Below are 14,304 nucleotides of genomic sequence, written 5' to 3' on the forward strand. Positions count from 1 at the left end.
CATTCATGGCTGTGTCACTCACACCTCTGCCAGCCCAGGACAGAAGCTGGTAAATTTTGGTGTTGAGGTTACAGTAAAGCAGAGAAAAGCCTTCCCAAGTATTTCTTATATAGGAGTGGTCTTAACAAAATTGCATAATTTCTGAGTGTGGAATGGACAATAAAAAGAGAGGTTCAAGAAGATCAATGACAGGTAAGCCAAAAAACAGATATTGTTCTATATAATAGATATCAAGGGAGGACATATGTATTTTAGGTTCTTTCAACTAGAAACAGTTCTGAGAAAAGCCAAAGTCTCTGCTTTACAGCATCTCACTTACTTCATATTTCAATAATGTATTGAGTTCCCATCTCCGTGTCAGAAGGAAATGGTTGGTGATCAGCTACTCCCAAGCCCTTCTGACCATGCAATGGCAATATATCACTGTGCCCCAATAGCTTGGGCTCTGCTACTAACATTTTTCTCCATTAAAATGACTCTGGCTTCAAGATGCTGTCAAACATGTTATATGACATCAATACTCCCAGAACATTTTGTTCCTTTCTGTTGCAGTGTACAGTTCACCGTGCATATTCATATTTTTAACAATGTCTTGAGGACGTTCAGCTGCAGAATAGAGCACCAAGCTTTGTGGCAAGTGTTTTGTTTTGTTATTCAGGGTGTGCATTTGTTCTCTCCGCAGGAGCAGTTTGAGTTTGCTTTGACAGCAGTGGCAGAGGAAGTGAATGCAATACTCAAGGCCCTTCCCCAGTGAGCAGCTCAGTCTCCTGAAGGTTCCTGCAGAATCCATCCCTCGTTTTCCTCATCCTCAGTCCCTGTGAATGTTCTTGGAAACCGTGACCTGACCTTAACTGTGTATCTTCTGTTGTAACCACATAGTGATAGGGTCCTTACAAACTGCTTTAGCTGGTAAAAGTTCAACAGTTAAAATGTGTATTCTGTTTTTTGGGGGTTTAAACAATTTTTTTAAAGTACATCAAAGCCTCGGATTAAGTGACAGAACAATCCATCTAATTCCTCCTACATCCTTGAAGCCCTGAATGTCACACTTTGAAAGCACACATTAATGTTCTTAATAGCAAATATACAATATTGTGGGTAATTAGTGCAGAAAACAGTGTTCTGTTATATTTTTCAATTTCTCAAAAGCTAAATAAGAGTGAGGGCTGAAGAGGATGGTGATTGTTCCCATATAGTGCCAAGCTGAAGCATGAAACAGTGCAGTGGGTGTGAGCAAACACAGGTCCAGACTCTGGCAAGGAGAGCTTGCACCTTCTCATGCCAGGCTTTGGCAAGCAAATGCTTTCTTAACTGTTGTTTACTTTTCAGCTTTGTGCCATGAGAGGCACAAAATCTGAGCTATGAGAAAAGAGGCTTGCATGGTTGTTGCAACTGGGGAGAAAACATGTTGGTCACATTAATGGGAAGCTAGGGAAAAATGAGCACAACTCATGTACCTGGCATGACAGCACAGAAGAGGAGAGCATAGGCTCCCTTCAGGTGATGGGAAAGGTCCTGTCAGCAGTCAGGTAATTGTCTGGAGCTGTTATGGAAAGAGATTGTTGGTTTTATGGGATTACTGAGGAAGAAAATGGGATTCTCCCTTTTATATCTTTACATTTCCCTCTGTAAAGCTCCGCTGTGCCATCCATTTTAGCCAGGAAAGTGTATTTCTGTAAAAGCCTGGCTGAAGAAGAAATCTCCAATCTGCATTTTATGACTCTCATCGAGTTTGTCTGATCCAGGCATTTGTTGCAGCTCTCTGCAGAGGCTTTGCTCACTCCTTGTTCTGCAGGACACCTATTTGAACTGAGCATGAAGGGGTAAAGCAGCACAAAGATTGAATTTCAGAGATTCATGTGTTCTCAAAAGTCTAATGCCTACTGTTGCAAAGTACTTCTAAAATATGTCTGTAAATGGTTTGGATATGCAATCTTGCTTCTGTGATTTCACAGGTTTAGTTGTGGCACTTTTCTAAAGGAATTTACATTATTGATAGAAAGTACTCTGATATGTTTGAACAAAGGGCCTGAGAGTAAAATTATTGAAGGCACCTAAGTGATCTAAGCTATTAATTTCATTCTCAAAAGTGAATATTTGAATGCTTTTTCATCTGCTATCCTACATCTCCGTGACGTAAGAATCTGGGGTACTTTTTTCCCAAAGTCTTATGAGTATTGTGTGCTTGAAACCGTATTAGGCTAATTGTTTAACTTCAACACTGGAAAATATATCATTGAATTTAATTTGGGAAGGGGAGCTTTCATAAACTTCTAATCAGTGAAATGTTAAAAATAACAGTATCACACAGTTTTGCTGGCACAAAGGTGATGAGCATCAATCAAAATCAACCATGTTGCAATTTTGTGTTGTAGGTGTGGGTATTGGTGATTTCTTCTTTTTAGCAATTAAAGAGTTCCTTAAAATAAAAAACAAAAAAGTAAAGAAAAAAAGCAAAAGGCTTGTTACTTTTTGCCATACATTTTTGTATGCTTTACTTGATATATGCTGTTGCTTAATTTGTGCATCCCATCACTATAGCAGTGCAGAGCAGTTACTGCAGATGCCATCATCCTCTTAAGTACACATACTGTACATTAAGCCACATGTTTATTTTATGACCTAAGCATTTTAGAGCTTTCCTAGCAATAACTAAAAAAACTAATGGAGTATAAATGAGAAAATTGCCTTTTTCATTTGATAATTTAGGTTTACCAGGATTCTTTTATTACTTTAGCTAACACAAAATTTAAGATCAGGGCAGATGAGATCAGTTTGAGCTGTATCAGCAAGTGTTTGAAATAGATTTACTGTGAGCCACGTACTGCAGCTTTCTGAAAATACAGGTGTATGCAAACTGTCCAAAGAATCAAAACTGGGGCATCCTAAGTCAAGCCCTCTGATTACTGGGTGGAATGATTTTCCAGTGTTAGATGCTGTGCCATCACCCACTGCCAATGGGCTAATGGGGTTTTACCACAGATTTCTGCCCTGGGATTCATTAGTGTTTGCCTCCTTACTGTCCCTGTGTATACCACAAACATGACTGACGAGCCTTTCATTGTACTTCAGGAATATTTTTTAATTGTTCTTTTGCAAATATTTGCATTTCATAATAGCAATTTCAGGGTGATCCCTATTAATTCACAAGCAGCTGAGTGTGGGACTTGATGCTTCAGAGTTTATTTAGAGTAGATTAGAGGGCATTAATCTTCCCCAAGGCTAATGGGGCAGGAATGTATTGTTTTATTCATCCTTGTGGAGCAGAAAGATGCAGTCTTACTCAGAGGGTTAGAGTATCTCCCACTGACCTTCATCGACAATCCTGTTATTTCAGCCATGTTTTGTACAGTTCTTCCACAAAGAGGTGCAAGGCTTATTCTGTTGACTGTAAACAACCACACAGAATGTTTCATTTGTGCATAGCACACTGTTCACACCTCTCAATTAATGCCCTGCTTCTGGAGGTGATAATCTGCTGCAGGGTCAATTAGTGAAACGCAGCTTTCAGTTGCACCAGGGCAATCTAGAGGGATCTGACTATCCATGTCCCAGGAAGATGCTAAAGCCATGGATGAAGCCACAGAGATGGATTTGCCATGCAGGGCAGGAATTTATTTTTACTGCAGTTAACATAATCCTTGTGATCTGGTGAAGGAGGTCATTCAGGCCAACCCCCAGTCACTTGCACTAGATGTGGGGTGCACCCCATGTTCACTGTCAGGTTGAGTTGAGCTTCTGCCTGAACACTGGGATCACCTGGGAGCTCAGAGTCAAATGAGACCCACCATCCTTCTCTGTTCAATTTTCTGCTGATCTTTAGTAAACTCATTGCCATTGAAGCTGGGGCTGGTGCCTGACTTGGCCACAAACAGCACGTGTTTGATATTGGATATGCTTACATTCTTGACAAACTGAGTGTACAGGTTCTGTTTGTGTGCTTGAACCTTTAAGTGACATTTTAGGTGGTGACCTGCAGGAGGGCAGTTTAACCCCACTGCTCCTCACTGCTCAGAGGCAGAAATCTCTGTTTTCTCACAGGCAGCACACACAGCTGCTGTCCCTGAGCAGGGCAGGGAGCTGACCAGACCCCTGCTGGTGCAGTCAGAGTGTCCAGATAGGAGAGACAGAAAGGTGGCTGTCACCAGAGCTGATGCTTCACAGGAGTAAAAGCACAGTTGCTCTCTCCAGCCTTCACATAGGCTGGGAGTTAGAGGAATGGAGAGGCAGGGCAGCACCACTCCCCAGATCCCAGATGCTCGAGGTTCAGGCTGAGGCACAGGGCTGAACAGCAGTGTGGGTTTGCTGCTGGCTGCAGGTGTTCAGGTGTGACCTGTAACCATTGCTGTTGGCCACTGTCATGGGACCTGCTGCAGCCCAGGTAACTCCCATCCCAGTGGAAGTCCTTGGCCAGGAATGAATTTCAGCAGAAAATCACAAATCCAAATCTCAATCCAGTAGCAAAACAAGCCAGATTATTTTTGTAGAAGCTACTAAATGTTTAACATATTTCAAAATATTTTTAGAATCTACTCCCATGACTAAACCTTGTCCCTGTCTCCAGCATGCATGCAGAACCAATCCCATCCATTCCCAGGGGAATGACAGCTATAGTACCTGTAAGGAGTTCATGCTTTATTAGTCAAGTGGAACATTAATAAAACCTGGCCCACTTCATAATTTCCAGAATAGTCATTAATTAAAAAAACTGTTTATTGGAACAGAAAACAAGTATTTGATTAGCTTTGTTACAGAACAATAGCTCTCCTCATTTTTATTCTGCATATTTTATTCTTTCTTTAGAAAATTCTCTTAAGAAGCATTTGAGATAATTCGCTTTTTAAAACTGTACAGTTTCTATGGTTTTGCTTTTTAAATGAGAGTACACTTTGTAGATTTGATTATTATATTTTTCTGTTAATATTACATTGGGCATTACAAAAGCATTCCCCACCACAGTGAAAAGAAAGTGATCCTGTTGGTTTACTGTAAAAGAAAAAATAATTAAAACAAAATTGCAGAGCTGTGGCATACTCAATCCAATTAGAGCATGACTCTTTACTACTTTTCATTTACCACATGAGAAAAAAAATAGTTACACCAGCAAGATTTCATTTGAAGCTGTTCATGCATGCTGTTTGTACTGTATTTGATGGCATAATATTGTTTTGTTTACAACCTTTTCTTTCTCGTCATTCTATTATATTCTTTATATGTATATAGTTTAAAAAAAAAAGATTATACAAAGTATTTTGTTCTACCTCTGTAAAAATCATATTTGTGAATAAAGTCACGTTGTCTGTGGAGTATGGTATTGTGAATACAGCATTAACAGCTGGTGCTTTGCTTTTATTTGGGGGGTGGGAGTGGTGCCGATGTCTCTTGCTGGAGGGGTGGGGTCTGACTACCAAGGTGGGAACAGGAGGCTCACAGGGAGGGATATGCACATTTCATCTGCTCTGAAAAGAGATTTCAGCCAGCTCTGGCTCAGGTGTGTGGTCCTTAATACTGCACCTTACAGGATTTTGATTGAGACAGATTCCTGTGCTCAGGTCGAAAGTGAAGCAGGCAGAAGAATCACTAAATTCCAGGGATCCTCCTTGTATTGCCAGAAAGTGGAAAAAGATCACCTAGAGCCTGTGCCACAGAGTGTACAAGTTAACAAACAGATTAAATGGAACCTGCTTGCAGGAAAATTAAAGGCAGGAAAATGTTTTTGGGAAGGCTGGTGGATCACACCATCACAAAATGGCCAAGGATTTATAGTTTTAAAATAGTAGCAGTTCATAGGAGTATTTGAATAGGCAAAAGAAACTTCTCACTGTTATATTAAATAAGGCTAAGAGAAATAAATATAAGGTTACCATACAAACACAGCTTTCAATAAAGGGTCTTTTTCTGGGGTATAGGAAGTAATTTTCCCATAAGCACTGTCCTTTATATGAAGGTTTTGGATCTTCCCATTAAATACATACTGTGAAATGTCTTTGGGTTTAGACAGCCCTGGCATGGCAGTTTTCATGGTCCTGTGTTATGTGTTGAAATTTCACTTGTGTTTTAAAGAAGACTTAAAATATGTTTTCCACTTACCTGGAAATCACTAGAAAAATGTAAACAGAAACCTAAAGTGGTCCTGGTCCAGCTCGCTTCCTTCCTATCAGAATAATCACATTTTACATTTTTTAAACCTTGTTTATGTAGATTATACATGTTTTAATATCTGTGCCTTTTTCAGTGTAAGAAGGTGACTTTCATCTTGGAAGCAAAATATATGCACCATTACAGCTATTTTCCTGTTGTGTAATTTAAAAGGTCTTTCATCTCCAAGACAGCTTTCTGAAAACTCTGGTAACATCAAATGAAGGACAAAAAGAGAAATGTGTTTAACTGTATAAATACTGGAGCATTGTGAATCTTCTAGGGGGAACCAAAGCCACCAGTTGTGCATCATTCATTCATGCAGGCAGTGCTGCTCTGCCCTCACACTGCACAGGTGCACACAGCTGTAAAAACAAGTGCTGATGGGACTGCTATTCCTGGTTTTGGATGCTGGGCAAAAAACTGCACAGCCACAGGGAGGGGTGGCAGGTAGGCTGGGTTTATGTGTGCTTGAAACAACTGAGTCCTTGGGGAAATTCTTCTTAGGTCAAAAATTAATTTCTCCCCTTGAGAGTGTACAAGTTAACCCCCCACATGTAGGTTAAATCAGCAATACAGATAAAAGACTCAATGTGGATGACCAATCTGGGACTTCAGGCTTTTTAAGGTTTGGGCTATTTGGCTGATGTACTGCACTGTCCCAGATTTTTCCTGCAGTAGCTTTGCTCACACTTCTCAAAAATACAGGATTGTGTTGCTCCCATCATTTCCAGCATATAGTACAGGTGGGATTCATCTTAACCAGCCTCTGAGCAGCTTTTCATGGGCTTCCACAAACCACCCACTCATCATAAGCTTCCTCTGTGGTAAATAAAGGAAAACAGAGCATTTTTAGAGTGGGAATTAACTGGTTTGGCTTCCACTTCACCATGAGGTGATTCATCCTATTCACCCCATACCCTGAAACAGAGAACATCAAAATTTTACTATGTGCTAAGTACAAAAGCATCTCATTTCTATATTGTAATCCTATTCCCTCAAAACTGAATTGAATCACTTGTATGAAAAAGAGAAAATATTTCTGATTTTATAGACCTTGAATTTATAGACATCCTTATCCTATTCCTCCTTCATTTCTCCTGTTCTATGGGGATGACTCATGTCCCCTCTTACAGAAGATGTCCTGTGCCTTGATCAGCTTGCTACCCTTCACCTTAACTTGTCCAAGTCTGTTTGCACTACACTCCGAGGTACACAGGGGCCAGGCTGTGGTCCAGTGTCACAGTGATGGTTTTAGATATTTAAAATATTTTCCTCCTCTTTAGAATGTCTAATGTTTTGTTGCCCTTCTCCACTGCTGACCATTGAGGTTCTGCTCACAGTCACTCATTTACAGCAGCACCAAATGCTTTTCTTCAGGTCGTCTTTATATCTTTATTGTTAAGAAGTATTTAATTATATGAATTACTTTATCTCCAGTAATTTCATCTGCCATCCTCACAGTCCTACAGTATCACAAGGTCTCTCCAGGACACTTCATAGCTACTTTTGTTTTTATAATGATAGGTAATAGAATGTGTGTCATTCACAATCTGCCACCTCTTCCTTTTTCCTATTGTTTAAAGTAGGGAATCACCATCACTACAAAAACTGTCCCTTTCTTCACAACGTGTTTCTTAACTTTGAATCCTTCATTAACCCACAAAAAACTTTCCCCTAATGCAATGGCAACTGAGTTTATTTAAGAACCTTTCATGAGACAGCTTTTGCCAAATGTTTTTAGGAATACTAAATACAAAATAATCACACACATCATTGAACTCACTGATTTTTTTCAAGTCTTTTAGGAGGCTTTTGCAACACAACTTGACCCTGCAAAAGCCTTGATGCTTCTTCCTCCTCTTTACACCATCAGTTATGCAGGATCTAGACACAGGGGTGTGGATGCTGCTTATAGAGTAGGACACAATAAAATAGCTTTGATATCCCTTTAGAGTCAGAGGAGAGCTCCTGGATGACCTAAAAATGGAGCTGTGGAGCTCAGCTAGTGCAAGCCCCACTCAACACAGCACTTGGAGCACATAGCTCAGGGTCATTCCCAGGCACTTTGGAGTATCTCCAGCAATGCAGACTCCTCTGGGTCCTCTTTGTGAAAAATATCTTTTGAAGATCTCATTGAAATTTCCCTTGATGCTGTTTGATTGCCAACCAGCTCCCCAAAAGGAGATGCCTTGTGTAGACAAATCCCTCTGTAGGTTCCACCATCAAGGTTGTCATTGTAGAGCACACTCAGGCAAGCAGCACACATGGAAGGATTTAAAAATAAATTCTTAATCCATGAGCTGAATCCCACCCTCTGGGCAGGATTCAGTGCTTGCTGCTGAGTGGTTGATGTCACTGCAGATGCTGTGGGTCCCCTGCCCACCCTGCAGCACTCCTGCCAAATGGCTGAATCTGAGGTCTTGCTTGTTTGCCAGCCCTGTGCTGGTGGGTAAAATCTTCTGAAGTGCCTCAAATAATGTTGGATGCTTACATTCAGGGATCTGAGTCCTACATCATGTGTCTAGTAGTTGGATTCTGTATCTTCTACCAAAATTTAACGTATGGGAGGGAATTTGACAGAACAGCAGCTTCCCAGATAATCCACCAGTCCAAAAGAGGCAGCAGCTTCTGAAAACCCTAATTTTGCTGTCAGAACTGGATTCAAGGCAGGGCTGTGACTTCAGCAGCATTACCTGAGTGTGTGCCAAGCCCGGGCACGAGCTGCTGCAATGACCACAGCAGGGCAGAGCTGGAGAGCTGCCCTTGTGCTGGGTAGCACTAAAAGGCTTTGTGTACCTCACAGCCAGTGACAGCATTGTGTGGGACCAGAGGCACTGTTGCTTTCCAACACAAGACAGCAAGAAAGGGAAAAAAGCCAAAAGCATGAGTTCATATAAAATAAAAACTAGTCTACAGCAGTGCTCCATTAGCACTTGTTTCTAAATGTGGCATCCATTTCCTTCTTGCAGGAAGTCTGCTCCGTTTTCCAACAGGTTTCATTGTATTGTCCAAGTTAGAAATGTTTGTTCCTGAAGGTGGATATTACAACAGAGAGCATCAGCAAGAGCAGTTCTTGAGGTGTTCCTGATGCTACACCTGAGCTATTGAGCAGAGGCCAAGGTGGACCCACAGCTTTGTGATCCTGATAAAAGCATTGCCAAGGCTGAAAGGAAAACAGAGCTCTGGTAAGTGGCTGAAAGGGAAAAACAAACTTCCACTTTTTCCAGAAAAACTCTTTGATTCTTTAGACATTATTTCCATAAGCAGTGCTTATGACACAATGCTTTTTGAAAAGGGAGATTGATTTAACATCTGGTGTGTCTAGCTGTGCATGGTTGAAGGAGCTGAGTGACCTCACCCAGTGAGGTGTTCCTTGCAGAACAGAAGGTCTTTAGCATTGACTTTCTCATCTGTTCTACTCTTCATTCTAAGAAGACACGGTATTTTCATTATATTTTATTTAAATATGGTAATATAGAAGCTGGAGTAACAAGCTGGGATCTGTTAGGGTTAATCTGAAATTAATTACCTTCCTGCCCATGCCATATATTTCCATTACAAAGACCCTCAAGACAGGCAACTAAGCCAAACTGTGTTCCTAAGCAGTTAGGCAGGATTTGGCTTTCCTTACAGTTACAGCACTAAACGCTGAGCTTTTTGAAGAAACACTTTGGTTGTGTTTGCTAAGTTCAATTGCTTTTATTTTTTTCTCTGCAGTTCAGAGAATAAAGACACTATAACAATATGATGAGCTAATGACCTGACTTGGGAAATAAAACATTTCTTGATGCACTACTGGCTCATAGACATCCAGGTATCTTTTTCTGGAAGGTTTTGTTATGGCTCTGTCTGCTGAACCAGACCCATGCTGGATTCTCTGTTGTGCCAAATTCCTGCCCTGCTCGACTTCCACCTCCTTATCCTCCATGGCCAAGAGGCCAGATGGAGATGGATGTACTTTGTAGCTGGTCCCCCTCTGACATGAGGATGTGAGGCACAAGAATAGAATCTTGCAGGAAAGATGTGGGTGCTTGCTCTGCAGCAGAGAGCTTAGAGCAGAGGTTCCTGTACCATCACCAAGGAACGGAAAGGATGGACATCTTTGTAGTGATCTGCCAGAGCTGTCATCTCATTGCTGAGCAAGTTCCTGTCTCTGATAATCTTCTTCTTCTCAGTAAAAAAAAAGAACACATTTCTTGTCAGTGTTGTAGGTATTTATCCAGGAAGATCTTCACAGACCTTCTTTTTTGCTGCATCTAGCTTTCCTTTCTGTAAGTTGCCAACACAACATCTAATGTGCACAGAACCATATAAATGTCCACAAAGGTTCTTTTTTTGACAGAATTCTGGCTTGAAAAAACTTATTCAATTCTCTCTGATTTCCAGTCCTGTACAAGCAGGACTTAGGTAAATGGCAGACACAAGCAGCCCTGTCATACATAACCAGTGCTGGTCCTCCCTCCTAAAGCAGACTCCTGTAACTATATATACAAACCTAGCTGCATCTGACCAATGTGAGTCACTGAGACCATCCCATTTTAAATGTTTCTTCAGAAATAATGGCTGATGCTGCACAAGTTACACTATTTCTAATGTATGTCAATTAATTAACAATTTAATGCTGGCTGAAAATGCCATTATAGCTTTTACTTTTGGCTTCCATGAAAGCTCATTTAATATTATTAAGTGTTTTAAGTCAGGGAAAAGTAATTTAATTACTTGTCTGAGTTTCCTTTTAATGCACAGTGAGATTGAGAGGGTTGTGCAAGAAGGAAAGGAAGCATAAGGATAAACTTGAAAAACATCTCCTGCCTATATTCAGAGTGAGGGAATGCACTGACAGGTTAGATCTTCCAGGAGGCAAGAGGTAAGAGGGCAGCAGTGTACAACTAACAGATCTTTTTCTAAACCCTCTAATAAGTATTTACTTATACACTTTCCTATCCCCATAACATCTGCTCCCCTACCCTTCAGTAAGTAATGTAAGTGTAGAAGGTGGGATTTGCTTCCTCTAATCCAAACAACTAAAAATTAAGTAGTAGTCCCAGATAATCCTTTCAGCTTCCTTCCAAATCAGCAGAGAGAAAGAAACAGTGGTAAATCACTTAGCCCAGAATTATCTGTGGGCTAAGAGCAGAAAAGTACCATTCCCAGTGGAAAATACAGGCTGGGCAAGCAGGCAGGCCATTACTGAATAGCCTCCCTTGCAGGAGGAAAGCATCATGAGATGTGGAAGGACTCCCACCTGCCATGGGCTTTAGGTCTCCCCTGAAAGCTGCCATTCCCCAGCGTGTGCAGGGCCCTGAGCAGGGACCCTGCATCTCACGGGAATGCCAACAGGCAGCTGCTAGACCCAGCTCCCACAAATCCTCACTGGTGTGCCAGGAGGACTGCAGCACCAAGCTGAGAGTGAGGATTGCCCCTGCACAGGCCAGATTGGTGTGAGGATTATGAATAACTGGCACTTTGAAGTAGGGGGAAAGAAAGACATCTGTTTTTCTTTTTTAGCTGGAGACTATAAAACCAACACCAGATAGTGTTCCAGGACTTAGGTCTGCCCCTTGTACTGAGACACAGGTTTGCTCTTCAGCCATCTTCACCCTTAAATTCACCAGTTACCCACAATAAAAGTGAAGGTGATGGGCAGCAACTCTGGGATCCTAAACCAGAGTGGAGAAGCTGCCCTGGCATGGTGTGAAGTGGCTCAGGAATAGATGGGGATGGAAGGCAAACTGTCTTCAGCAAAGTTTGAAGCCATCTGGGGGATTTTGTTACCATATGGGTTAGCACTGTGCTCATGCCATAGAAGCAGAATCACCTCCAGACCCACAGTCCAGCCTCCTTTTCACCATGTTTCAGCCAAAATTTCACTCTTATTCAACCTTTTGGTGAAGGACAGGGGAGCGTGTTCCACTCACTTCGTGCCCAAGTTAAGTCAATGAAGGAGCTTTTGTGCAGTAACAGAATAAGCAGCTCCTGGTCTGAGAAGGGATAAAGGTGTGAGGTTTTCCATTGTAACTGTGGTCTTTCCTGACCCCAAAGGCTCTGAGACCAGACAGCAGCCCTTGAGCAGAAGAGGGTTGGAGCTGAACAATGGTCTACCCTCTTACAGCACCAAACACAGAAGGAAGGAGAGACCAGCACCAAGGAAGCTGAGCAGGGATTTCTTTTCCTGCCTCATGTCAACATGAGATATGCTGACAGTGGCATCATTTTGTAAATGAAAATATCTTTTTCCCCTAGAGAGAGGGGCATAAATTCATTAGCTAAGCAAAGGGCTCAGAGGTGAATCATGACAGGTCTGGTAATCTGATAAAAAGAAATGTTTCCTCATTAAAATACAAATGGAACGCTTTATTATTGTTATTTAAAAATCCTGTCTGCCCCACTGAAAGGCCAGCAGGAAAAGGATATGCTATTTTTTGGCTCTGGGAAAAAGTGAGCTATGGACAGAAGGAACAGGATAGGTTTGCACTTTTCACCTGGCTGGTCTGGAGACTTTATTGCTCCTATTCCTTAAGTTCTTTCATGTCTGCCAGGCTACAATAATCCAATCTACTTTCCTTTCATATTTGACTTAAAATCAGAAGTTCTGTTGTCTCTGAACATCTCCTGGAACTTAAAGGGGAACCAAACGAGTCTGTAGTGCCTTGCTAACTTTCTCTCTGATATTTTTTTTTCCTATGCTTTGTTTATTTTTGGAAATGCATTCTGTTGACCAGTTGCAACTAATAGGACTGTGCCTCTTAATTTTGGCTGCAATTTTGCTAACACAGTATTTTTTCTCTATGGACCATACCTTGCAACAGATGTTTATCTGTGCAACTATCTCTGGAGCTGTTTTAGAGAGAGATATATCTCACACAGATCTCGACATAAATAAACTACAGCAGAAAAAAAAAAAAAAAAAAGGAGAATAAATAAGAGCACAGGATGGCCAACAGATGGATAAATGTCCCTCCAGACATTTGTGCTGGATAAAATAGTACCACAGCACTCCTACAAGACACATGTTCACTTATTCATGGTTGGACAGATGTAATTTTTGGTGTAGGAGATCCAACCCTTCACTATCACGTTGGTTGTGCTGGGATCTGAGAGTTATTCTGGATCTGCTGGCATCCCCACACCAGCTGGCAGCAGGGCCTCTCCCACCAGTCCCCTCCAGTGATTCCACCAACACAAGGTGGTTCTCCGTGGTAGGAAACTGAAAATCTGATAGAAGGGTAAAAGCTGGAAGAGTCATGGGTTGAGATAAAGACATTTCAACTGGTAAAGCAAAAGCCACACCATGTGCAAAGCAAATCAAAGAATTCATTTACCACTTCCCATGGGCAGGTAGGTGTTCAACCATTCCCAGGAAAGCAGGGCTCCATCACACATAGCAGCGACTTGGGAAGAAAAACACCATCATTCCAAATGTTCTCCACTCCCTCCTCTTCCCCCCTCTTTCTGTACTGAGCATGATGCCATATGGTGTGGGATACCCCCTGGCCCAGCTGGGGTCAGCTGTCCTGGCTCTGTTTCCTTCCAGTATCTTGTGCACCTCCAGCCACCTTTGCTGGCAGGGTGATACGAGAAGCAGAAAAGGCCTTGACTCTGTGTTTAGCCCTGCTCAGGAATGACAAAAACATCTCTACATTATCAAAGCTGTTTTCAGCATAAATCCAAAACACAGCCTCATTCTAGAAATTGTGAAGAAATTTAACTCTATTCCAGACAAAACCAGCACAGTGATACACCTTACACCATCCTCCCTTTAACTCATTGCCTTTTCTATGCCTTTGGAGCAGGCAGGACAAAGAGCTTTATTATTCCACATCCAATCTTGACACTGCCTAGTCCCACAGAAGGGTGGTTAGGGGTTCTACCCCTACACAGCCATTCCACATTAGAGGGCAGGTTTGGGACTCTGAAGTCTTCTGTCCCGCCATCTTCTGCCTGGGCTGACATGCCACATGCTTCAGTCACTGGAGCAGTCCTTTCCATGTTTACTGGCACAGCCTGGGCTTGCACATGCTACTTCCTTTGCAGCCAATACTTGGAATGTCACCCCTGCTGCCTCCAGGGAGCAAAGTCCTCCACCTGCAGCACAGGGAAGGGAGAACTTTCAATAAGGCTGACAGGACACTGCCCTGACAGTGGATTGCCCTATCTCCCAGG

At 41.9% G+C, this 14,304-nt stretch overlaps 1 protein-coding gene across 1 annotated transcript in view; it reads left to right on the plus strand.

Moving 5' to 3' along the window:
• PTPRN2 (protein tyrosine phosphatase receptor type N2) overlaps window positions 1–5,328 on the plus strand; it is a 636,037-nt gene extending 630,709 nt beyond the window's left edge. Inside the window, exon 23 of the mRNA XM_077789214.1 lies at window positions 683–5,328. Within this exon, the coding sequence (XP_077645340.1) occupies window positions 683–754 (72 nt within the window). The 3' untranslated portion in view covers window positions 755–5,328. The remainder of the gene's footprint in view (window positions 1–682) is intronic.
• The last annotated feature ends 8,976 nt before the right edge of the window (window positions 5,329–14,304 follow it).

Source organism: Lonchura striata, chromosome 1, assembly GCF_046129695.1.
Source record: "Lonchura striata isolate bLonStr1 chromosome 1, bLonStr1.mat, whole genome shotgun sequence".
NCBI classification, from domain to species: Eukaryota; Metazoa; Chordata; class Aves; order Passeriformes; family Estrildidae; genus Lonchura; species Lonchura striata.